The sequence below is a fragment of the Temnothorax americanus genome, unplaced genomic scaffold, assembly GCF_048541705.1.
Source record: "Temnothorax americanus isolate GAGA-0224 unplaced genomic scaffold, ASM4854170v1 Scaffold1, whole genome shotgun sequence".
NCBI classification, from domain to species: domain Eukaryota; kingdom Metazoa; phylum Arthropoda; class Insecta; order Hymenoptera; family Formicidae; genus Temnothorax; species Temnothorax americanus.
The window spans coordinates 1540770-1568658 of record NW_027509230.1 but is presented as its reverse complement, the minus strand read 5'-3'; the positions used below and the strand labels follow the sequence as shown (position 1 = coordinate 1568658).

The following is a 27889-nucleotide window of genomic DNA, read 5'->3' as shown; positions in this document are numbered from 1 at the left end:
CATCTGGTCATGAATTGCTGCAGGTAGTGTTAATGATCATATATTGTCGTCAATATATGTACACAAATTCATAATCAATATTTTTACATATTTTTTCTATATATATTTCATAATGAATATTTTATATTTATTTATTTTTAATAGGTTGTATACATCGCTATATGAGGGGGTATGTTTTTATTACGCAATAATAGACAATGTATAATATGAACGCAATATCTTGTGCTTCGATAATTAACACGATCTGAAGATAGATCATAAGACATGGACTGTTTAATCGTTGCTTGTAATAGGCCGATCTTCATATTCTAAAAACTACTGCTTGAAACGAAAATTAACTTTTATTTAGATTTCGTTTTTCGAGAACTTCTCTATCGCATTTGGATTCGTGAATTTCATATATTCTATATATTATGTAGCATTTTTTATAATTTTCAAATCTTGTTCTTACTTAATTAGTGTTCGTAATTACGCGTAATTGTATAAAAATTGAATAGCGTTGTTAACGTTATTATGTAAAAATATCGCAAGGAGAGGGTAAAAAATTAAAGCAACAATTTTACATAAACTTATAATTTTATGTATATAGATAGTCTTAAAGTTGTACCACATAATAACTTACAGATTACTCGTAAACTTAACATGAGTATTAAATTATCAAAAATATTCCGCCATCTTCATTGTGCTTTGGCAAATAGCTTATGAATAAGCGGCAGGTGTTACTTATAATAGCAACAAATATATAAACAGTAAATATGAGAAACGAAGAAATGCCGTGATTGGTCGTTGTACTACGAAGGAGAGTAATAATGTACTCAATTCTCATATAAAACGAGGTATTGTGCACTTATTGCTTTATATATAATATTAGAGTCGTACATTTTGAACCTTGCGCAATCGCAAAGGAATGATTTTTTGTTCGAGCGGTATTTTATTCATAATGTCAAAATGAGATTCCGCGCGCTGTAAACAATGCCTACCGTGACACTGTTTAACACACGAGCGAGAAAAGAAACTACGCGAGAAACGTTCCGCATGACGTTATATATCGTTTTTACACTTCTATCTACACAAACAAAATTCGCTACTAACGGAATTCTTCGACTCGGACGAACGCAACTACACAAACACACTCTGACTTATAACAACGGATACTCACGTGTTTTAACGTGTTTTCTAACGCGTTCGTCAGTTATCGTTAAATTATGATATGCATTTAGTTTGTACTGTGCCAAACACACTGTGAGTGCACCCGGTCGCGCGTAGTAAATCCGAATAAATAACAAAAATATATAATTTACATATTAACATTGGATAAACATCACATTTCATACAGGCAATGCAAACGTTTAAAAGACATCAAAGTACTATGTCCTTTAAACGTCTAAAATCTCGTCTCAAATGTCGTCTAAAAATAAATTTCGTAAAATGAATTTTTATTTATTTCATTTTTTTAACTCTTTTGTTATAAAAACTGTCTAGAATTTTAATGTACATATAATTCTATTTATAATCTCATATGATAAATTGTTCATAAAAATATACAATAAATATGTATCAATAATTTTTTTTTAAGTAAAACGTACAAATAATTCCTTTGTATATAATAAATCTCTCATATATAACGATATGCCAACGAATTGTTCTTTCATTAAATCACTCGACAACTCGACCGAGAACACTCATCAGGTGCCCGACGCAGTTTTACCCTAACTTTCGAACATAGGCGATTCGACTATTTTCTACATTTGTCTGAGGCTTTCCTCCAGCGCTACTCTTACGTAACTTCCTAAGAACTTCATCTCAACTTCACGACTACGCTCCCACTTTTCTTAATCCCTCGCTTTAGACTCTTTAGAGAATAAAAATATATATATATCTGCCATATATCATAACGCTTAAATTATCTCTCTCTCTCGTTTGACTTGTACGTACATTTAAAATCACATCTCACATTGATACAGCCGTCCGATACCGAGCATCATTTGTTTAATACGAAGATTACGATAATACGCGATCATGGACTGCTGGAATCATATCGTCCCACTTACGCTCAATTTCTTCAACGCTTATTAACAACAATCGTAGTTCAATTGTCCCCCTCTGTCCCTTTCTAAATTTTGTCTGAAAAGAAGAAAGAGGCAATAGAAAAATAATTATATTCACGATTGAAATTAACAACGACGATCTTCGGACGTGGATACATAATATCACTGTAGCGCAAATCTTCGACTATTTACAATTTATAGTACAAACTAGACGAGAACGCGGTTAATCTTAAAATTTATTGTCGCGTGGGAAATTCGCCCCTGTTCGAAAGACCGGCTTCTTGGTCGGTGTATAATATATATAAGTACATAACATATTACGCGTGCTTCTTAAATTCAAAGTGCACGTGGCGGATTAATTGTATCGCACACAACTATATGCGATACCACAGCCCCACGCAAATTGCGTCGTTTCACATGCGTTATAAAAAAGAAGGAACGCGCGCTCGCGCGCGCGACTAGCGTTGACCTACGCGTATGCCGTATACGTATCTCTAACGATAGTATTATCCGCTATATTCTAATAGAGCAATGTCAACTTGAGGTAGGCCCTGAAGGACTGTCGGAAGTAATAAAAACAATTACAACTACACACCTAGTCAACAGCTGATAGTCACATATCGCGTCATTTCCACGGTGGGAAAGCGTAACACGTTTACATCCCACGAAGCTAATTAATTGCCTCGCAGATACTCGACAAGGTTAGCACTAACTCGCTAACTCTGATCCTCGCATCGGACATGAGTCAAGTCAAATCGAAATTTTACGAAGCTAATTGAAGAAGCGAATGAACGAGGATGATGTATTTTTTCATATCATAAACTTATCAGTGCTTTGGAAGTACAGTTGAGTTGGAATTATCTTGATCAACTTTTTTACAATTAATTTTTTCGAGCTTTTAAGAGATAGCTATTACGCTGAAATTTTCGATTCTTCCAATTGCCTCTTCAACTCGTTTTAAAGAGATGTGGATCTTGAGAGAAGGGCTTTTGTCCATGTATCTATTTCTACTATTCAGATCTACGATCTTCCATTCTTTATCGGTTATCTGCGAATCTCTCTCGCTCAAACTTCGTTATAACAAGCAGACTTTGCGAAATCGAGCCGAAGCTCGGAAATAAGAACAAGGAAAAGTCAAGAAGGAAGAACAGATGCGCTTCTCTTTACATAGAGAGAAGTATAACCTTCGAACTTGACTTCCCTTTAAGGGAAAGGATACCTATAAGGGAACCTATACCTTAGAGGAACACCGTAAGGAGTGCTATTCCTTACTCGAACGAGCTTCTTTGTCGACACGAATCGCGATCGAAAGTTCAGCAGCTAGCACGACATCGGCGTCGGTTTCATATTGGCGACCGCGCTCATTCGTCTAGTCGGACCTCTAAATCCCTTCTCGATTTCTTCGAGCGACCTGCCGCGGGTCTCCGGCACGCTGACGATCACGAAAACGAGACCTACCACGACGATAATGCCGAACAGCCAGAAGGTGCCATGCGCACCGATCACCGCTATGACGTCCTCGAAGGTTTTCGTCACGATGAAGGTGCACATCCAGTTGAAGCTAGTTGCGATACTTGCGGCGGAGCCGCGGATCTGGGCGGGTAGGATCTCGCCCATCATCAGCCAAGGAATGGGCCCGAAGCCCAGCGAGAAGCCTATTACGTACACGATCAGACTGACCAGCGGCAGCCAGCCGAAGGCCGTCACGTCTACGTCCAACGATTTCACGTAAAAGAATCCGCCGAGAGAGAAGAGAGTCAGGGCCATCATCACGGCGCTTATGTACAGCAGCATCTTTCTGCCCAGCTTGTCGATCACAGCCGCGGCGACGAAAGTGGATATAAAGTTCACTATGCCGATGATTATGGTCGAGAGATTCTTGTCGATTGTGCTACCAGCGTCCTGAAAAGAGAACGTTGTTCGTTGATTATTACACGCTGATCAATATCTCTCAAGATTTAGAGATTTATTTGATCGTCATTTCATTTTCATGATTTGATTGAAAGTTATATGTTTAAAAATTATTGAATTTTGAACTCGCGAATCAATAAAGAAAGTTGACGATACGTACCTGGAAGATCTGCACCGTATAGAATATCACCGCGTTGATACCGGACATTTGTTGGAACAACATCAACCCCAAAGAAATGAGGAGAGGATTGAGGTGCTTACTCTTCAACAACTCCGAGATCGTGCTTTGAGAACCGCTTTTCTCGCTATCGAGGTATTCCTGATGCATTTTCTCGATCAGAGACAATTCGTCCGTTATATCTGCATCTTTACCGCGCAGCCATTGAAGAGACTTGCGGGACATCTTTGTTTTCCCCTTAGAGATATACCATCTTGGCGTCTCCGGAATTACGAACATCAAAATCAAGAATGGTAGCGGTAAAATCGCTCCTACTAGCGCCAGATTTCTCCAATCCAGATACATGCCTGCTATGAAGCACAGTAATATTCCTGCGCATCGAATATAAAACTTTTATGAGTTTGTGAGACATAATTTATATAAAGAATAAAATATAAAATACATAAGAATAAGTATATAGAATATATGTTCTTGTTCTTATATTTAAATATAATGTTCAACAAGTTTTGAATATTAATTTCTTTATCAGACAAATTAGAAACAAATAGCATATTTACCTATATTGATATTTATTTTTAACATTAAAAAAAACGCGTATAAATAAATTGTGAAGCTTTCAATTCTATGAGAAAATAGATATCAAATTCAGGCATTATGAAGAAGTTTTAGGAACGTACATTTATAAATCGACGATAGAATTTTAAACTATAACTATATATAAAACTTGCGTTTTACTTACCGGTGTTACCAAAAGCGGTCGGCATTAAACCAAGAGTACCACGCACTTCTGCCTGTATCGTTTCGCCCAAATACACAGGCAACGCTAAAGATGCAATACCTACAGCGAAGCCGCTTATCGCGCGCCCAGCCAATACCATCGGGACATTCTCAGCCATCCCAATTAAGAGCCACGCTGTAATAAATATCACGTCATCGTATAACATGGTCTAACTACTTATGTATTACAATGCAAGAATTCGGAATATATAAGGGAAACTATAACCAATTTAAATAATTTGATGGAAGATGTGACAGAGCTTATACAATAACGTTACTTGTTACGATAGTTCGTTCATTATATCTTGCATATATATCTCAAAATACATTATATCTTATTACGTACAATGTTTCTTGCGCTGCGCATGCTTTGATGAACTTACCTCCAATAAATGGGAGCGCTGTGGCAAGTATCGTCTTTTTCCTTCCTATATATTCGATGAGCGGCCCTCCAGCAATGCCACCGACAAGCGCACTCAGTGGCATAAGTGACCCAATCCACATGCTCTGCAACATAACATTTAGATATTTAGAATATAATCATATATAATCTAAAAGCTCTAAACGAATTTTTAGAAAGAATTTGATAGGTGCTTACTGCAAGTCTCTAATTGTCAATTAATTAATTAATTAATCAACCGAATATCAAATTAAATATCTATTAAAGATTAGTTTATTTGAAATTAACTGCACAACATTCTACACATATGTTTATGTATGTAAGCGATGCAGAAGTTTAATAAATATATCAGCCCGAATATATTATATATATAACGCCTTAAACTTTTAATATAAATAAAATTTTGGGGGGATTTAAAATATTCTGTATACTCTGTAACTAGTAAAATTGCTACGGTTATGTACAGAAGCGACTCGGGATAGTAGGATTGAAAAAAATGTAGGTCGATTGTATATTATGCAGCGCGTTCGATTGTTTTAAATTCATCGTTCGAATAGCAAGTCCTATACTGAAGCAATACTGACGTAGTTTTACTCATCACAGGTCCTTCGAATACAAATAAGGTCGGGAAGCCGCAAAAATGTCAAGGAAAACAATTGCGAAGGGCGACCATCGATCATTTTCGTTGCTCATTCGTGGTCGTGCGTTTTAATTAAGTTACCGCAGCGCAAAAACGGGTTACGAAATGTTTGTCACGATTGATCGAGTCACTAAGCGCAAAATAATTACTGCAATAATTGCTGTTAGAAAATAATCGGTGCGTAATAGATAGCTGGCAGTGTTCTTAGTACGATGGCTTTTAACGAAACATTATTTTCTCAAACCTAATTAATTATTAGAATATCTTATATAGGTACTTGCATTATTTATTTATAGTTTAATAAAAAACAAAACATTTAGAAAAATATTTTAGGAGCGTTACGAAAATATATTTGCATAATCAGCAGCTATCCTATCCTGTCTCCATCGGCAGAGACAAAAGTACATTCTGTATTATTGAGGATTAAACTCAGATCTTATATAATATCTTTTGGAGTATATCGTAAAATATTATCGCATAGAGAATGCATTAATAAAAGCATTTTGCTCAGGATAATTTGAATGCAAAAGCATATAGTTTTTTATGATGAAAAAATGATCATTTTCAAATATAATAATATACATTATATAAACGATTTTATTTTATTATATTTTAGCATATTAAAAAACAAAAGGATATTGAACACGTAATAATTTTGTTCCCTTTTGCTCCGAAATATATTAACGCTAAGTTTCCTGAGATACGCATATGTCCTACATCGCGGCTCGTCGGAGGCTCGAACGCTCGTTTTTGCGGAAGCGTCTTATTCACACTCGCTTGCATATCTGGAATCAATTTCCGACATTGTCGTGATGTTGAGGCCTTACGACAGAGCCGACGTGTCCGGCAAAATGGCCAATCGTGTTCGCGGCCACTGGGGCACGACGGCTCCTTCGCCAATACGATCGCAATCAGGTCATCGTGCCCCTGACCAGTCACCAATGACGCACTTGAGGTTAAACCTTTTAATTATCCATTGACCCTTCGAATAACGAAGGTCGTACCTTTTCATACGCACGCGTAGCATCGCGATAATTTACAAAGTGACGCGCGTTACGTCGTTCGTCATCCGCGCTTAGCTTCGGACTTCCACTTTACATTGATCCACAACGTATCGCTCGTTAAACAATTCCGTCGGATTTTTCCTTGACATCGTGAATTTAATTTAATTTAATTTAATGTCTTTAAACGGGCGTATATATAGAAACGCGCGCTATCGTAATATCTGTTTGCGATCTAGACATAAACGAAAATGACGTCACGAATACTTGTTTGGCATTCTCTAGTAGCTTCAAACAATAAGATATAAGATGGTAAAATTATTTTTTTTATAAAACGTTCACGTAGATAGAGAGCATAGCTACTGATCAGAATACAAATAAATATCAAGTAATTTCGAGAAGAGACCTCTCTAGTTTGCAGAAAATACGAGTTATACGAATATGTAGGTATTACGCTAAACGAATAATGTGTATAATTGACGGTAGATGTTCAAGAAGCCGTGTCCGATTCCCACAATTGTCCACTTCCGACAAAATCGGATCCTTCGTATTCACTTCACGGTCGAGCGTTCGGAGCCTATAGAGATTGCGATTTTATTCTGAGCACTTTTAAACGTTTGTCGGAGATTGTTTTCTTACGTAGCTTTCGCAAACTTGGCGAATTTTACATACAATTCTAGATACATGAAACACAAAGTATGTGCCCGATAAGATGCGTGATTTGTCTTTCTGTACGATAAATTCTCAACACATTCGGACAGGAGTTAAGGACGGTTCGGATTATTAAAAAAATATCAATTGCTGTACTTACCATCTGTTTGGTGACTTCGAAGCCCGCCGTGGTGTTATCGCGCATGGATACCAGCGCTGGCGATGTGTAGGAAGACGCATAGCCGACCTGCATCGAGCCCAACGATACCGATAATGCAGCCAATATCTGTAAATAAATTATAAACAGCATGAAAAATGTATGAAAGCCTGAACGTGAGCTTTGACTCTTTAGGCGTACTTAGTATAAGATGAGAAACCTTTTTAAATTACTGGGGAATTACTAAATATAATCGGAATAAATTCAATCGGTAAGGCAGATTGTCAACAGATGACAGAATAAATACTATAGTCATGAATCATTCATGTGAAGAAAAAACAATCACATAATCGCTAATCAAAATTGTGAAGATTCACGTGCGTTTTTTTAATATATGGATTATATATATATCAAGTATATATTTTCTTTGTACATGCAATTTGTACATGTTTATGTAGAATCTATTGAGATACCAAAGAGAGATCAATGCAATAATTTAATTGATATTTGATCAATTGTCACGATTTGCGTCATAGAAATTATGTCGAAAACGATTGCGACATTCGCATGAAAAATATCCTGTTATTTTCGTAATTTTTATATGTATATTAACGTATATGGATCTTTATTTATGATTATTTGTAGTATATGGAATCTTAAGGATGACCAGTAAAAATTGCAGTGCAACCGCAGCAAATAAATAATTATAATTCTTCTTGGGAAAAAAAAAAAAAAATATTAATTAAATTTATTTGACTGTACAGTAGCACAGTTCTCGAGAAAAGTAATTTTCAATATAAAAGAAACGTGCGTTTTTATTATAATATTGTAGTTTTTAAATATAACAATTGCAGAGTAAAAATATTATCGCTACAAGTTCTAGAAGCATGACAATGGATTCAAGATTATTGTTATAATTTAGTTTCAAAAAATTTTTTTAACTAAAACGCTATTAATAAGGAATCTCACAATAGGTTCGTAAAGTTACATAAACAAATTTTAACATTACATATAACATTTGTCAATTTTAATCCGAGAATTCAATATTATTCTTGAAAATTATGCAGAATATTATTATGTGAATTGTACTTATTTTTACACGAGAAATCACTGTCTATTCCAGTTATCTACAGGACATTTTGTGCGAAATATCTCTTCTTGCTCTCCAAAGAAATTTAAAAGAAATATCCAGAGAAGTAAAAATTAAGACAAACGAAAAATTTCGGTCTAAATTAGCTTTTTACCTGAGTGATCGTGCATTTTGCTACCGGCGAATTTACCGGCAGCTCGATGTCTACATAAGTGTCCGCTCGCAGAAGAATCTTCATGATCACGGATAGATCGAATCTATTGTGATACTATCTCGTAATCTCGATTATGGACGCGATTTTTCGACAAAGGTGATTTCGGGACCAATTTAACGAATCGCTGTTCGAGAGAGATAACCAGCAATGTTCTCCAATTACAACGCGACGATCATCGTCGCGTTTCACGATGGAAACCGGAATCGGAGCGAAAAATCGGATTATTCCGAACACCCGCGATAGGATTAACTGACAATAAGCGGATTTATTCGGATCAGAAATCTATCCGATAGCAGGTCGATTTCGAAAGTCTTGGAAACTCCGCGTTCTCGTATCAGAGTTGTTAAGTAGTCTCGATAAACGCGTTGCAGAAAGAAAAAATCGGATAAACCGAACTTTGACCCTTCGAGGATCCCGACTCGAGATCGGGATGGAAGATGAGAAAACTCACTCTTGCGCGCGGGGACTATCTGTTATAGAGATCGATATTTCCGATCGGATTCCGATATTGATCTGGCTTAATCGACGATCAACGAACTGAGTATCGATCGCGCACTGACGCGAATGGAAGTTTTCGATGTCACAGTATAATACTGCTATTGACACTTGTGGAACGCGCCGGGTGAACTTATATAGAGAGCGATGCTGGGGGCCGGCCATCCCTTCCTCTCGTAAGTCACGTAGTTGAGAACCTCGTAGATCACTATACTCCCCGGAGCCGGAGTATGTCAGATGATCACAGTCAATTTGAAAAGGCGTCTTCGTTTTGCACTTTCGAAGCGACTCATCATGATTCTAATTCCGAGCGGGGGGGGGGAGGATGAACGTATTATGCCTTTACGTAACAGTATTTTCTAAAGCACTTTTGAAACTCGATAGGGGTATAACTCGTATGTTCGACGTGAAAACCATAACGTTTCCTAAAACAGTTCTCTTGTTTTGTAACAGTATAAAATTAGCCGCCAACGTTAAAAAATTAACTTTCTATAGCTCATTCGATTGTTCATCGTTTGCACGTTATTTGGTTTTGCGGCTGGTATTGCGAGTCATATATATAAATATTGGTGGATTACCAAGAATACCAAGATATTTATTGTCCTATTATTTAATGATTTAGAATATTTGACGAAAAGCAGTATAAAATAACTATTTAGAAAATCAATAGAATCTTTTATGCACATAACGAACTATATTCTCTATATTATATATATATGCGTATATTCTTTATTGATACATTATGTTTACTGTATTGATAAAGCAGCATGCGCATGTATACTGTATCATTAAAGAGTTAAGTATTTTATTATTCATTGTTTAACGCAATAACAAGAGCGTTATTTTAATGCTACTTATTCTATCGGCATGCTGTCAACTCATTAATCAATATTATATATATCAACTGAGTTACTCGTTGTTTTTCTATTTTCGTTATTTCTGTTATGATTCTTACTGTCTTATCAACTTCACAGTGAATTTGCTAGCAAAGAAAAAGTGATTAGACATTGCGTCAGTATTTCATTTAATTGTTGAAACGTCTTTCTTGAATCTATAATCGATATATGCAAGAAGTTCTTCATTAAGCGCATGATTTTTATCCAAATTCTTCAGCTATAACTTTTTGCACTAATAATGCGCTGTATGTAACAATTATTTCGTTCAATGCGTAAATTTTAGCGCGTGTTCGCGCAAACTCTATTAAAAATTGAAATTTAGGAATAGAATGTTTAACGAAATTGTCTATTGTCTGATTTTACCTAAATATCATTTTCGTTTGTCTATATACAAGAAATTATTTTTATTCTTGTAACTTGTCACATAACTCGTTTGACGTATCATAGTTCATTAAATTAACAAAAGAGCTTGACAAATACAGCTGCCACATCTGCTTTTAACATCTATATCGTGAATACGATTGTTCGTGTAATGAAGGTTTATTTTTTGCTTGATAAATGTTCATTGCTTCCATGCTTCATGGCGTAGAATACTGTTTCATCAAGCTAAATTTAATCTTTTTCACATAGTTTTTTGTTTGTGAGTATTGAATAAGTTATACCAGATACATAAATATAATATAAATATGTAAATAAATAAATTCTAAAAAACACATGCAAAAATATAAATAAAATTTTTAGCACGAATGATTTAAGGACATAAAAAGTTGCAAAGCTTGTATACTTTAAGTCTATTTTTCGCGGAAAATTACCGACGATAAGCTGAATAATTGAAATTGATTTAACAAGAGCTTTAATTATTAAAAAAATTACTATCTCTTTAATAGATGCCTCGAGATCCGATTATAGCTAAAGAATCATTATTATTACAACGTTTAATTTCGCATCTTTCTTTTACATATGAAGTTTGTTTCATCTATTTTTAATAACGTGTATAGTTCACGTAAATGGAGATAAATTTGTGTTTCGCATAATACGAAAATAACAACCGAGAAATTCTGGTGACGCCCATGATGCCATCGTCCATGAATGTCAATGACTATCGCAAGGAAAGTGTAATGTTAGCGTTATTCAAGGCTGCAATATATGTTTCAGGGTTGCGTCTGCTCTCCGTTCGTCTTCTCTTGTTCTCGTACAATTGTTGTCGATCATTTCGATCACGTAACAGACAGCGCGAATTAATTAACTTGTACGCATATATTACGATAGAGCAAAATGTTTAATGCGAAAACGTTCTAATTCGCGTATCAATATTTTAATAGTTTTACTACAACAGGAATTATTTCGGCTTTATACAAACATTTTTGAAAAAATGCTTTCGTTTACGAATATAAAAATTTAATATAAACCAAAACAGATATATAAAAAGAGAAAGTATATATATAGGTAATAAAATAATTTTCATACAGAGAAGCAACTTTCATAGAGATGTGAGTTTATCATTTTTAATTTATTAAAATTATGCTTTTCATATATACGAAGAATGCTATATATTTCTATAGACGCCATCCTATAACATTACAAATTTTGCGTGAATGAAGGGTACCTAACGCATCGATGCGACTTCTGACGGACCGCACGTGTGGTCATACTACTGTAGGCCTTAAATCTAGCAGTTTATTCTCGAGAGCGCGACTTTCAACAATAAAAAAGGGAAAAAATTTATCAGTCAGTAGACGTAATCCACACGATAATTGGATGTATTATATTCTATCCGCAACAACCGCATTCTAACCACACTAGACGACTTGTGAAATAAGTATTTGTAAAAAATATGCTCGTCTGCATATAGGCAACGTTGATATTATGCGCAAGAAACACGTGCGAAGTTTCTTCATAAATATTTGCAAATATTACTTGTGAGATGACTATTGATAATAATCGTTTAAAAAATGAAATGATTCACAATTTTTTATCAATGAAGTTATTCAATTGACAATATTGATGATAATGTTCTGCGTTGCCGATTAAAATTCATATTTCAAAACGGAACTTATAGCATTTTCAGAATAAGTAGTGCCATATCATCTGATTTAGCCGCTATTCCTTAACTTTATTTTTATTAATTTAGTAATAAAGGGAAATATCTCTCTTTGCACATTTTTAAATATAAATGATTTCAAATTGCTCGAAAAATTTAAAGATAAATCCCATATATATCCGTGAAAGAAATTTACGGAAACTCACCTGAGCGGCAAACCGCAGCCAGGACGGCTTAGGTTCCTTCTGAAATTGCGAGGACGGCAGTCGGGTGGGTTCTTGCAGGTCCTTCGGCAATTTTACGTCTTGGGGATCCATGAGGATGCTTAGACTTTCCTCGCTCGGTAGTAGTGGATCTAGCTGCTTGTAATCGACGTCTTGGTCTTTGTTGAGCGGATCGTAGATCCGCGACTTGGTTAGGGCCTTCTGATGATTGTTCCTCAAGTTCTCGGCATAGTAACGGTTGGATTTTTTGCCGGTGTCGCCGGAGAAGTACTTCTTCTCGGTGATGAGGGCGGTCTGGCTGTTGAAGGGACTGGTGTTCGTCACGAGGGTGGCGTTCGACGAACAGTCTAGGTTCGACCCAGAACTGGTCGGCGAAGAGCCGATGACCGGGGATACCCTCGGGTATTTTGCCAAAACGCTGCGCTCCTGAAATGCACAATTTTGAATCGTTATAACGATATATATCGGATGAATTCTACATTTTTAAAATCGCGACGAGATGGATGGATACTATATCAAAGTGATCGTTCAAACGAAAGAAAATATTAATATATGAACAGAATTTTTCTCAAACGAAAGTGCAGCAATAGAACTTTAGAGACAGGATATAAAATTTACCACCGTTTTTGTTGTATTGCGAAAAAACAATTTTAGCGACAGAGTCGTTATTGATCGCAAAATGCAAGAATTTTCTATTTATTTTCTAAATCTTAACACATCAAATATTTTAGAAATCTTCTATAAGAATGGATAAAAGTGTATATACAAGTTGAAACCGGAGATAACCGCGCAAAAGAGGAACTGGACATTACCAGACCTCTGCTGCTCCTCTTCGCGATAAAGTTCTACTCGTGGTAAACAGATTACATTAATAAATTCAGAACCGCATAAATTCAGAACATTGGTGCATAATTTTAAAAATAATAAAAAAGATTAGAATAATCGCCCGTTTCAGCTCGATGAAAAAGAGTTCTTTTCGCGCTTCTGAGAAGTTTCGTTTTTCACGACACATTTACTTATTTAACACAGAAATCACTTTTGAAAATTTTTAAAATCATGGATTACTTTCACGAGAAGATGTTAACAGACGTGAAATCCGCGTGAACGATAGAACGTATCCACGGATGAACTGTACATTAAGAAGAGATCACCGAAAGTATAATGATAAAAAGATAATTGAAAATTGTCAGAAAGATGCGAAGAGCAAGTAAAACGAACAAAATCGCGTTACCAATCGCCGAAGAACGACCGTTCGTTTATTCGCTTAGCAGTTCACTCAAAGGGATGAAACGTCAAAGCTGGACTATTTATACTGTTTTGAAGAATCGCTTTATCAAGAATCGCGGTGAAAATACGCTAGTAGAGAGGGAATTGATCATACAAGGGGAGAAAAAAAGCAGAATAACGTTTGCACAGGCAACCAGAGCGAGCGAGAACGAGAATGAAAAGAAGAAAAAAGTGTGATTATTGAACGAACCAATGATGAAAAGCCAGCGGTAGAGAACCGAGCAATGATGTTGCCCGGTCGGAGATTAGATGACATTTTTACCCCTGACTGATAACCCATGAACTCCACTACTAACAACGAGTGCGTAGCTTTCGCGAATGTTTCTTTATTTCGTGTTGACGCAAAGCGTTACATATGATAAGAAGATTGTCCAATTCGATTCTATAGCCAAAATCTCGTAATCACCACATTTCCGGAATAACTAGAACTTTGCTGCTGTAACAAACAGTCGGGCATCCTGTCGAGAACTGTCGACCGCAAAAATGAGTATAAATGAATTAATTCAATATTTTTGACATGTTCTCTATCTTATTTTTAACTTTCGTTTTTATATTCTTGTCTCTTTTCAATGATATGTTTATACGAAAATCACCTTCAATCCAGACAAAAGTAAACAATGGCGAAGTAACTACATGAATTTTTAATATCCAACATTGCAGTAGCCAAGTCATATTTGTGAAGGCAATTTGAATCTAGCATTTAAGCAATTCTGAGAAGACAGGCGTTAAGGTTTTTTTTTTAGATCCGAGGTACAGTAACTCCGATTCTGGATGATAATATTATTTGAGCAGTCATTTTAAATTTCAGATTTTATGATTTCTCAATTAAATATAAATCGAATTTTTTATTACTTTCGTAAATTGTCAATAAAATTTAATTATCTATTTTTCATCCGATACGGCAATATAATATGATACTGCAGTATTTGATGGATCCTTAATTCATGAAAATACTTACGTCAATTAAAATCATTTATGAAATAAGTTTAATATATTTTTAAAGAAATCACACGCAAAATTACATTGCAGGTATTCTCTGCACGGACTATATGCATCTTAAAAATATAAATATTTGATTATAATATAAAAATCAATTTTTTCCATGTTTTTTTCTTGCAATCTCTTTTCTGTTATTTCTACATTTATAATTGTATTCGTGTTGAGAGTAAAGGAGTACGTTCACTCACAAGTCGATCATATAGACTGCGGTCCACTTGACGCTACAAATGCTTTGGATCGTTCTTCTTCTCCTTCTTTCTTCATTGAAAGAAAAGAGAAAAGGAATGCTTCGAAGCATTTGTAGCGTCAAGTGGACCGCAGCTATATAATCACAGGTCTTTCTTGTCTTTCATCGGAATTTCAATATGTAATTTCTAATAAGATATCGCTTTAGGATGTTCTATCGGCGATGTGACACACACTGAGAATAGATCGCATTGGTGCGATATTGTTAAGTAGACACCTGATTTATGCCCGTCGATTGAAAAGAAGGCGTTATTAAATTTTACGGCGTTCTTCTTGAAGGCTGAACGTTAAAGTGGAACATTGCGTCGTACGAAATATAAAAGTAGTCCCACAGGCTAGCCCATCCAACGAAACCAGGATCGCCCTTTGTGTGGACGTGTGATATGATGTTTCACATTACATTGGCATAACTATTGTGTCGAAAAATCATCTGTTTATCCCGCGGTCATCACGTGCCTCTTACATGCGAGGTAAAGTTCACACATATATACGATATGAACTATGACGTCTCGGAAGAAAACCGGGCGTTTGACGTAAACTTATGTCAACTTATTCTTTGGAGTTCGATTCTGGTGTGCGCTTGTACACAAAGAAATTCTACGTTTCTCTTATCGATTTGCGGAAAATTGTGTGCGGGTCACATGTCGCCTGTCGATAATTTGCGATACCACATTCTTCAGAATATTTTTTAAAGAATTCATACAATCTCTCGCGACGAATACATGCATGGCGTCCCCGATACAAAACTATCGCAGTCCCAAATTGTTATTTTTTTAGTGAGAAATGTTTCTAGCGTAAAAATTTTAATCATCTAAAATATGATTTAAATTAAAACATTACTCTTCCAGTGGTCCATACGATGATGTTTTTTTCGTTAAGAAAAGATAATTATCTTAAATAGAATTCCAAAACCACATATACCATAAATCTGGAATCTAGGTTGCGTAATCAGTTATTACGTTAGAACACTATATCAAGTTTAATGAAGTGTTCCTGACCTTCGGCGCGGAATTAGGGTTCTCTAATTCAATTGACTATTAGATCGTTCATGTTATAGGACTTTTGTTATTATAAAGAATGGAAATAAATATATTAAAACGTCTATACTCTTATTCGAAGGTTATTAGTATCATAACAGCAATAATGAATTATATGAACAATTTAGTTTACTTATTAAATCTATTAAATTCTACGATAAATCTTAGATGGCAATCAAACACACACACACAATCATTACTTTGTTATCTAATAAATATATCCATATCCACTATATTCACAGTTAACATAGACATTTCTAAATAATAAACTTAAGAACAAATATAATGAATTATATACTAATGAAGAATATATAACGAGAGAAAATAAACAATTTGATGCATTTTATACTGTGAAATAAGATGCTAACGCATTGAAGAATTATATCTACATAAGTTATAAAATTGCATACGAAAAAATTTGCTGGCCATATTTGAGAAACAAAATTTCAAATTAATAAGACTTGATGCCGAAGTAAATTCTGTGAAATTAAATCTCCCTACATTAATTTTTTAAGAGGAACTATTTGAAATTTATATTATAGCGATACTTGATGTACCCATATTTCCGATTAATAAAAAACAATGAAATGTTTGGTTCAATAATAGAGAGTGCCTCCTTAAAAAAAAATTATTTTATTAACTTTGGATTCTAATCGTTACATTTATAAGTTGCGGAAAAATTGCGAGGAATCTCGTTAATCAAAAAGAAATGGAAAAACGATATTGGACTTTATACATGATTAACAACATTCGATCTGTCTTTCAAAGACGAAAGTAGTTTACTAAGGACAGTAATAATATGTATCACTCATTTGCTGTAACAATGACATAACATAAAAATTGTAATTTTCCAGCAGACACGATTTAAAGTTTTGAATTGTTATAACTTTCTATGAGAATTTTAAAATATCGTATTGACACGTCACTCTTTTTGCAAGTTTTACGGTGTTCTCACTACAACGACAAAATGACAACTATGCTGAGATAAGACTGAGATAAGACAGTATTGCAACCTACATAATTTATTAAATGACAATAGCACACTGTTCCCTCGGGTGAGTTCGTGAAGATTAAGCATTGTCGATTTAACTGTAAATAGTACATGTATAATAACCTTTTTCCCTTTATGAATAACTCAAAAAGGGCGATTTTTGAGTTATGTCATTGTTGCAGCAAATGAGCGATATGTAATCAATGTCCCATGCATTCGCGCGCAATTTCCGATATGGTCGATCGATTAAATTTACTACGGCACGGTCACTCGACTTTGACGACTGTTGACCAAGGGATAATTCCATCGTAAACCGCTTCCGTGTCAAATATTAACTAAGATTTCTTCGCGTAATTGTGATTTCGCCAAACGTAATACAGGCTTTTGAACTGATTGATATTTCTTTAAGAATGTTATGTCTTTTATAAATTTGCGTTTTGCTTAAAGAGAATTAAATAAACGAATTTTTCCTTTATTTGTATTAAAATCAAAGCATCATTATGAAATTATTTAACGTTATTAATTAAATATTGATCAATTAAACATCCGCATATGCCAAAATGTTTATAAATGCCTATACATTTTATTTATTTATATTTCCAGATTTAATATAAATTTTGCGAAAGACTTTGTGTAATGCTATCGTGATTTCATTTTTTCTAAAGATGATTCCAAAGAATCTCCGTTTTTTTTTTCTGGAAAAACAAACAAGGACTATGATTTGTTGATATTTACATATCACTCGAGGAGAGAGTCATTTTATTTGAATTTGCTATCGTACTCTTGGGAAATAAAAACTTAGGGGAAGATTACAAGACGCGAATTTATAATATTGAATGTAGGTTAATTAAATGTAATCATTTTACATCGATTATCTTATCTCAGTTGTCTTCTCCAATAGTTTTTTTTAAATAAAATGAAAAGCACACAAAGGATATGAAAATAAAAGATTTAAGATAAAAGAAATTTATGTCAAACGATATGTCAACATTTTTACGGACGAAAAAGTTAGATAATACTTGCACTTTGTATAGCGCGTACCCTCGCATTTGATTCTTAACAAATCCCCTCTTCTGCCGACCAATCATAAAAAATATGTTTCGTTCCGACTATATAACTATATCGTGTAATCTTCGTCACGCGATCAAAAGCTAATCAGCTTTACAAACTAGAGGGAACGTTTCGCAAAGTGAAGTATATGTTGTTACGTCATAGCCCTCATACGCAGTTCGTATATACTATAATTCAGCATCAAGTGATTACAGAAATCAATATTTGCTATATTATTCTATTCGGATTTGAAACATCGGGAACAGCAACAACATGCATAACTCAATTTCGCTATATTTGATCGATTATATACCGAGTGTTCGATAATACATGTTGCAAATTTCGTCTATGACGTCTTTGGTTAATTGATTTCTGTTTTGCAAAAAATTAATTATCCGCCGAAGTGCATTAGTCATGTAGACTATGAATTTTTTTTCTCCCTTTTTACTATAAGATGCTTTACGAGCGTCTCGTAAATTCTCGCTTCTTCTTTTAAAACGCCTTGTACATATGAACATGCATTTATCGCATTCAGTTTTCATTCAACTTCCATATATATGTTGCCACTTCCGTGATTGCTAATTAAAGGTTTTAAATTAAATTAATGCAGTATAACAAAAAATGGCTCCATCGAAATAATTAAAATTAAAAGGAGATTTGCCTTATCGATATTATATACATTAACGTGCCATTTGATGCGGTTGATGGAAAATTATTTGGACAACACAAATGTAAGAATAATGTTATTAAAGAATCTAAAGGGCAATCCCATCTTTGAAACTTTCTCTGTAGATGCCCTTTGAAGGTTGCGTTATTCGAATATTCGTCTTGGATGGTCTCCCTCAAGTCAACGATTTCCGGACGATAACGCGCGGCAACAAATTTTCCGGGTAACCTTGAATGCGAGTTTTCAATCACGTTACGCAAGTCTTTGGCCGATAGCTCGCGGAATGAGATCGTTGATTTCTTCTAAATCAGTCGCACAGCCCACGCGAAATATTTTTAGTGCTTCCCAACATGAAGTCTTTCGTATAAGCGATATGCTATTTCTGTATCTTATGAACGTCTGCCAAAGTGATACGTTTTGGTCCGAGTGGATGCTTCGTCATTTTGTTCGCGGTGTAAGCCTAGAGAATGTGCATTTCTCTTTGCGCTACCAATGTTGGTGTGACGCTTTTGCAACGCTATTTCATATCGGATCCAACAATATTAGAGTCGATCAGAATATATAATTATGGTAATAACATGTTAATTATGATAACAATATCTGTATGGTAGAACAATACTTTTCGAAGTGCAACATATAATAATAATTATAAAGTTATTTTATCACGTTTTCTCATCTTAAAATTATTAAAAGTTAGATAATAATTTACTACGTGGTTATATTTTATCATTTCTGGATCGAGAATCCAAGATTGATCAGAAATTAATATCGAACAATTTTTTGAAATTGAAATTTCTGTATGAAACAATTTGCAAAAATACATAAAGTTAATCAAAACATATATATTTAAATTTTCTTATTGTGGCAGTATCGATTCTCGATTTCGCGCGAAGCTCGTAAATTCATCTTCATCGTTTTTATGCTTCTCTCGTTGGCGCGACTTATAGTTAAGTATAACACTGGCAAATAAAAGATGATGTTTCGATCCGGCAATGTTCTCTTAAAATAGTTCGTTGAAGAAAGTACACAGAAGGAAAACGAATGCAGCGAGCAATAAGAATCAGGAGACATTCAACGCGCCGCGCGGACGAGATCTTTTATTTTCGTTTGTCGTGAATTCCTTCGTCGTCATCTGCATTTATATCGAAATGCATTTCAATTGACATTAATACTGGACTGAAACAGCATTTAACTAATTGACTTGGATGTTAAACAAGTCTTAAGATACTTATTCTATCAAATAGTATCGATTGTCTATCTTTAGCTGCATTCCGATATTCACTGTCAGTACTGAAACTCTATATTTTTCTATATTTTACGTCACGTATACTATACAGATTTTCAGTAGTGTGCAGTCGCTCACAGTAAACATCGGAATCCGTAGTTTATTTCTGTCATATACAAATTAGAAATCTCCTCGTTCGCGCGACGCGTGGCTACGAGTGGCTTCCCTCGATGCCCTTTCGCAGTGAGCTCGTCACTCTCTATGGGTTTGAAAAGGGTGTTTTTGGATATTTTAGAGCAATAGTGGACGTACCGGCTGCGTGGACACTTGCGTGGGTTGTTGCTGATGCATTTTAGCGCTGCGTCCGTGAGACAATTAACGTGAAGATAAGTCGACTGCATTTCTCACGTCGTGTCTCGATCGAAATATATTATTTTACACAAGGCGGGTGTATGACGGAGTGAGAAGAATTAGTAGCATGATAGTGACGATAGTGCATCGCGGTATCTCGCGGTAGTCGCTCGTGATTTATGGCATGTTGTCGGGAGACGTGCAAATTCTATTATTATTTCCTGTTTGCGAATAGATAGAAGTGCACGTAGAGTTGTGGCGCACGTGAAATCGTAGTGCGATTCATCTGTGCCGAGAGTGTCCCGCATGTAAGGCAACGTAAACGAGTGTATTTTCAAACATCGGGGAGTAGAAGACGTGAAAGAAAATGTCGCGTGGAAAAATCTGTATAATGAGAACGGATCATGTCGCGTGTCTTAAATGCCAAAACATCTGCAGGCGTAAGACGCTTTTTTTACGTGCAATATTCTCTACATCGCGGAATTAAAGTGCATATAGAATGCAGGTCGATGGATTTGACAATATGAGGTATCGTTCCAGGGATTGTTTCTCTCTCTCTCTCTCTCTCTCTCTCTCTCTCTCTCTCTCTCTCTCTCTCTTCCATTTGATTTTCAAATATAATTAGCTTGTGACTGCCGTGTTATTACAGACTTTTCTGATACATTTGTATATTTAGCCTTGCAGATAAACGAAGTTTGCTTACCTCCCGAATACTCCGGAACATTCAGAGAAGAAAAGGCAATGAATTGTTCGTTTGAAAATTTCAAGCTCGACATCTAAATCTTTCTGATTGTTAAATGGATCCTCATTATCATCATATACTACGTTTACGCGAGCGTTACTCCTGTAGTAACTTACGATAATTTACTCCGCGTAAACGGGTGAATTATCATAAGTTACTACAGAAGTAACGCCGCTCGCGTAAACGTAGTAATTGTTCCTCAGTGATATTATTACTATTTCTATCATTGCAGAAAATTACAGTGTCGCAATAAGTTATGTTAATTTTTCAATACCCCAATCTGTCCTCACGTAAGTTATAATTTTAATTTATGCGTATGTATATCGAATGGCGATCTTGTCCTGGAGAAGTACTAATTTACGTTCCGATTTTATCGAGCAGTATTTCATTATTCGTGTTATTTCCTTACTATAGTATTGATATATCAGCGTTAGCTCCTTTTGTGCGCGGAGCAGCAACCCGCCTGACATTCGAGTACAACGTTTAACACGCTCGATTCGTACTGATAAATCGACAGGAAAAAGTAGACACGATATATCGAACATGCTTGTTGTAACGCCAAGTCGGTAATGCATCCATCGAATTTTATCGACTGGCTATCGATTGTTGTTTTGAAGCGATGCCTAATTAAGTCGAATATCTAATTACGTATCGAGTCTTGTTTGCGCGATGCTTTCAGTACCCAGCAGCAACGAATTCATGAAGATTTATTATGCAGCAAATCTATAGCATATTAAATAATTATCGCATTTTTGTTTACCCATATTTAATTCCACTTATTCAAATAAAAAAGAACGCACGTTAATTCGAAATAAAGTTAATTTGTGAAAGGAAGAGGATTACACCAATTTCAGGTGTAATTATTTAAATATCTACGGCTGAATGTAAAATAAATATAATTGCGACAAATTGTGATCTGCTACCTGAAATCTCCATTGAAAAGAATTCGTCGATCTTTTATCATTCGTTTCCATTTTGAGCAAATTGAGCAGATAGTTTTAGATAATTAAAATCTCGAAGACATCTCAATAGGTTTATTCTCCAAAATAATGTATGAACATCATACACTTTTCCTGCATTCACTCGATCCTTCAATCCTGAATTGGCCTGTAAAGAGTGCATCGGACTTTCGATGACACTCGACTCGAATAATTCTTTTTTCTGTTTTTCAAGTGGACGAATATATCTGTATGCGACACCATATATATCTATCTATATACATTTTATTATTTACGACGGAATATCTGCAGGTTTTCCGGTCGTCCTTGATATTTCAGACGTATCGACGCGTAGTTATACGGTAGATCGCGAAGCAATCGCGAATTTAAATTTGCCTGTGCTTTAACGCTATCTTAATTCTTGCCTACCTTGAGAGCCGGAGTATCGGTCGATAGCATAATATATGCGGGAATTAGATACAACATGTTTGAAAGACGATAACGCTCTATATACTTGGCTCTGTCTGTCGATTCGCACATCGCGCAACGTGAAAACGCGCGGGAGCGGGATCCGAGCAGTTTCGAGAGTTAATGATAAAAGTCGGATTTTCATCAAATGATTTTATTGATGCTTTCTATCAACATTACAAATGTGTATGAGATGAAAGAAATGAAAGAGACTCGGAAAGAGTATCGATACTTTTATTAGACAATATATTTTCTATTCGGGAAAACAATACTTTCAATACATTGCTATCAAGTACTGTTACATTGATTTTTAAATTCAATTAATTGAAATCCATAAGATGTGAATATATAATGAGTAACACCATTTTTAATATTTTCTAATTTTTTTAACTCATCTTTACGTTCATAAAAAAAATTTGTGAATAAATAAATAAAATTTCTTGATGCTAATTCAGGAATATTATTGTATTCCAATCGTTGTCAGTCAAATAAAACGTAAGAAATTTAATTACACAAAATGTATTACATTTTTACTTGTTATCGTTAGATAGATACAAATGTCAAAAGCATTACGTAAGAAATGGAAAACTTCAAGAATGTGGCTTTTGAAAATATTTCTTGATTTGTTCTCGTTTTCTTATACGTTTATTTTATCGATACTTCTTTTCCGACACAAGCGCACTATGTGAACACGTTCTTCCGATAAGACAGGTATCGATATTTTTCGTTCGATATCCTGATCCTGAGGTAGATAAGCACTGAGCCATCCAGGTGATCTATGAACAACAACGATAGATTATTCAATCCCAACAGAGAGTTCGAGATCTTTCTGATGAATGATGATTGTTCTGCGGAATATCAACGTTGGTGCCGCTACAACAAGAACAGATCTGGGCAATTATTATTTACAGCACGAAATAAAAAACAATGTTTCGAACTTTACCATTTTAATTATGAAAGTAATGTAAAAGTAAATCATACATACACAATTAAAAAAGTAAATTACATATATATACATACATACATATATATAGATGTACATTTATGCATATATATAAAACAATTACTTTGATTTTACATACTATCGATGAATTTCTTCAAAAGCAATTACAATTATTATTATTATACTATTTTCACTATATTAATAATAAATTTTTATTTAAGTTTCTAATTACTTGACTTACTGATAATTTTTCCTTTAACCAGGAAATTATTTAAGAAATTATTTGGCAATAGATCGATTGAAATGCAAAAAGGGATTATTTGATCCAAAATCAAACGTATAATCGAATGTATATCAATTTCAATACACGCAATCACACTCATCAAATAAGATTAAATTTATTTATCTAAATGGTCAATAGAGGATGATTTTATTTACGTAAAGCCCATTGATCAGTTCGATCAATAGATTTGATTAGATTCGATCTAACTTAATTATTTCATTAGAACATTCCTCGAAAATAAATCGCAATTTAATTCAGCAAGGCCCGCGTTTATCTTTCTTGGTGAAATGCGACGATTCACGTTGACGCAAAAGATTTTATCGCATCTATTTTTAAACCGCCCGTACAGGATGTCCGAATTTAAATGTGGTTGACATGAGATAACGACATGAAATACTCGATTTGATTTCCGAAAAAAATAGATCGCTAATAAAAAAAAACACATTTATTGTGATTCCGTCCTATTTCTAGAAGAGAAGCGAGTAGAAGCGGCGCGTTTTCGCACTTTTTTCTAATCTTCGATAAAATCAAGTACTCGCACGTCGACCCGATTGCTTTCGGAAAATTCCTCGTCCGTAACTCCGTTACGTAACTCCCCGCGCAGTGCGCCAGCACACCCCACACCCCTGTACAAATATCCTGCACAGCGATAATCGGTCGGCGGCGTGCGCAGCGATCTTCTCTAGATTTCATCGTTCCGAACGACGCGACGCAGTATCGATGGCGCGCGCCAGCCAGCCGCGCGCGTTAACGATTAATTTATTTTAATTTTATGGATCGACTCGCTTTTGTTTGCACGGTCGTTCACGCATAATAAATTCGTCGCGACGTCTCGGCCGAAATACGGCGCGGCTCACGCCAGTTTCTCTTGGCTGAGCAATTCATTATGCGGTTACGTCCGCGACCTTACGCGCCGGATGCGCGCGCACAGCGATCGATATTTTCACCGGGGCGTACAGAGCCGCATACGAACGCCGATTATCCGGCGACCAGTGAAAATCGTCGCGGGCCACGAAATAACCGGAACTCGGGAACTCGGAATGGCTGTGGGTCTCGGCCGAAACCAACGGCGAGGTTTCGCGCGAGCGTGACTTCGGCTGTCTCGTGCGAGGCCTTTCCCTCCGGGGACCGAAACCGGTATGGTCTCCGGGTGAGCCAAAGATCTCCACGAAGCGCCACGAGGATGAATTCGCTCGAGCGAAGCAAGTTGCGCGCTCCTTCAACAGTTGTAGCTTCAAAAAATCGGATACGACGAAACTAGATCCCATACTTCCAATCTCCACACCTGTCCGCGCATTTCTCCGACGTTTTGCAACGAGACGGAACGGCAATAAGGATAATGTGCATTTTTTGCAGACGAGCCCGTGCTGTTTTGAGATCGTTTCAAACGATACCTAAAATCTCGCCGTTTCTTTCATCGCGAAAGCACGTAATGTAACGTAACGCGATTTCGCGATCGAGAGGGGGATCGTTATAGGCCGTGACTTTCCGAGCCAACACGCGATTTCCTCGCGTTAAATATAGATCCTTCGAAGCCGCGGTTAGGAATTGCAGACACGAGGACGATAAGAACGACGCAAGAGACAAGAGAGATCAGCAGGCTCGAGAATGTGCGAGAATTGTTGGAATAAAAGTTCGATACCGCGATCGAAATATGAGACGGCAGAATTTTAGACCTTTCTCTTGGCGGAAAGCGAAGAAGGCGCACAAAATTACTGTCGTACAGAAGTACGACGAAGAGATTCGCGCGGTATCTAGTTCCGAATAGTACGATTGACTGACGCGTGAAGCTCATCGCAATCAATTTTTCACCCTTTTTTATAAATCATTCTTACATTCCACGAGCCGAGAAAAAATGTCACTGTTGCGGCCCAACGGTTCGTCATCCGCGATTTAGGCGGTACAAAGACAGTACGAAAACCTAATTGAGAAGTCATCAGACAATGACACGACCTGAGAAGAGAAAGGGGGGCAAGAGAAAGAGATAGAGATAGAGAGAGAGAGAGTGATACAGAGGGAAAGAAGGAAAGACAGGTCGGGAAAAGAGAGTCGAGGCCGGAAAAAAGCCGAGAAAAAAAGCCGTCGTACAGGCGGCAGACGCCTGCCGCCGGTGCGATGGAAATTTCCACTGGCTTAAGGGTGGGGAAGAGGTAGGCGCGGAAGGAGATATGGCGAACGAGTGAGCGATCGAGCGAGTGCGCGAGGCGAACGAGGGTGACCGTCGAGTGCGCCGGAGAGAAGGACGGCGGGGCGCAGGCCGTGGGCCGCGGAAACCGGCGGCCTGCCCCCGGTTCCTGCCGTGGAAACCGGACGCGGCTTGGCCGCGGAGAGAAACCTAGATGAAACGGACCGGGTGCCGCGGCCTCCGTCACCCGGTGGGTTTACCGCGCGCGCGGGGTCTTACCTTCGTTTTCGCGAAGGGCGGCAGGCATAGGGGCCATGGCTGCATCATCTGCCTCCTTTGGAAGCCGGGCATCCTGTCGTCGCGTAGGTACTGTCGTCGGTAGGGGGGAAGGGGAGAGATTGCCGAGCGCGGCTGTGCGGCTTTTCACACTCTCTCGCGGGCGAGTGCCGGCGACCCGCGCGGCTCGTGTGTCTCGCACGGTCAGCTGCTGAGTGTCGTCGTCGTCGTCGTCGTCGTCGTTGTCGTCGCCGCTGCTGCTGCAATTTGGCTTGATATTGGCGAGAGCCTCGGTTGGTCGTAGTCGTGTGGGTTTATCGGTCGCTTATCTCGCCAAGTAGAATTATTCCTGGTTGCTCCGACTGGACTGCCCCTCGCGGCCGGCGCCGATGAGACGTCGGTGGCCGTCAGCTAGGTCGCGCGACTTCTCTCTCGTCGATGCGCGACCGGCGCGTGCGGTGCGCGCGGCAGTGCGGCTCGATCGGTCGGCGGACGCGTGCGTGTGTGCGTATTCTTCGTTTGCGCGCGCGTACGTCGCAGCTGATCACACGTGGCTCTGTTGTGATCACCGCGAACAGAGGACCCTCCGGCGCCAAGTGACGGAACGTCGTCGTCGTCGTTCGTCGACAGCAGCTGTGCGACGTGCGACCGAAACGCGTTTTCTCCCCGCGCGCCTTCGATCGATTGCGCGATTCGATACCGTGTCACGTCTATACGGTCAGCCCTCCGTTTGCGTGTGTGGGTGGTTCCGTCTGGTTGACGGATGGGTGGATGCGTGCGTGCGTGCGTGCGTACGTGCGTACGTGCGAGCGATGCGCTGGTGCGTCGCGTCGCGGTCGGTCGGAAACGTTGCGCCGGTTGCGCGCTGTGTTACGCACCCTCGAGTAACGACGTGACGACGCAGGGAACGATTGGAGCCTAAATGAGACCGTTCTCTGGCGGGCCGCTACCCGTAGTACCCGTGTCTCTCGGTGATTCACTACCTCTACCGCACCACTACGCCGGCTCCGGTGTCGCGATACAGTGTACAGTTATCGGCCTAGCTCCGGTTGCTCCCGTCAAATTTCTTGGAGAAGCTACACTGGGAAAAGGGGTCCCTGCCACGTGAGGAAATTCCTTTTCGCAAGAAATCGAATTTCCTTCTCTCCCTCTCTCACGATCACAGTTGTCCTTTTTACACCGTCGTTCACCGGCTGCCCCTTGCCTCGTGATGAGCGTGCGTCTCTCGCCGCCGCGTTTAGACGGCGGGGATATGTCCCTGGTGATGTGTCCCTCAAGATCAGGTTCAAGGATCTCGATTTATCTCTTCTCTGTTTTGTTTTTCTTATCGCCTTTTTCTATCCGATGTCTCGATCTCGATATCTCCAGAAAGTGCCGCTTTGTTGTCGTTTTCGCGCCTCGTATTCGATTTCCTCGATCGTCCGATCGCTAACGCTACGACTCGGTTGGCATGGAAAAGTCTGGTGTGTTACGTGTGTTTTGGGGAACTTTGCTAATCGGTTCGGGGAGGTTTGTCTCTTTATACACACCGCTGCGGT

At 37.5% G+C, this 27889-nt stretch overlaps 2 protein-coding genes across 7 annotated transcripts in view; one reads left to right on the top strand and one right to left on the bottom strand.

Annotated features, from left to right (window-relative positions):
• The window catches only part of LOC143898268 (RING-box protein 2-like), a 46656-nt gene that overhangs the window by 2526 nt on the left and 16241 nt on the right, over window positions 1–27889 (top strand). The gene's annotated exons all lie outside the window — the stretch shown is intronic.
• Tret1 (trehalose transporter 1) lies at window positions 706–27828 on the bottom strand. 3 transcript variants are annotated; one of them, XM_077407040.1, is made up of 7 exons: window positions 26355–27828; window positions 12706–13149; window positions 7767–7892; window positions 5298–5421; window positions 4877–5050; window positions 4120–4508; window positions 706–3950 (listed from the first exon to the last, which is right to left on the bottom strand). In XM_077407040.1, the coding sequence occupies exons 1-7, from the start codon at window positions 26424–26426 to the stop codon at window positions 3369–3371; spliced, it is 1911 nt and encodes a 636-aa protein (XP_077263166.1). In that variant the 5' UTR covers window positions 26427–27828; the 3' UTR covers window positions 706–3368. The 3 variants fall into 3 exon arrangements, with proteins under 3 accessions (XP_077263166.1, XP_077263174.1, XP_077263180.1); XM_077407048.1 differs by lacking the exon at window positions 26355–27828 and adding an exon at window positions 20538–20583; XM_077407054.1 differs by lacking the exons at window positions 12706–13149; window positions 26355–27828 and adding an exon at window positions 9008–9656.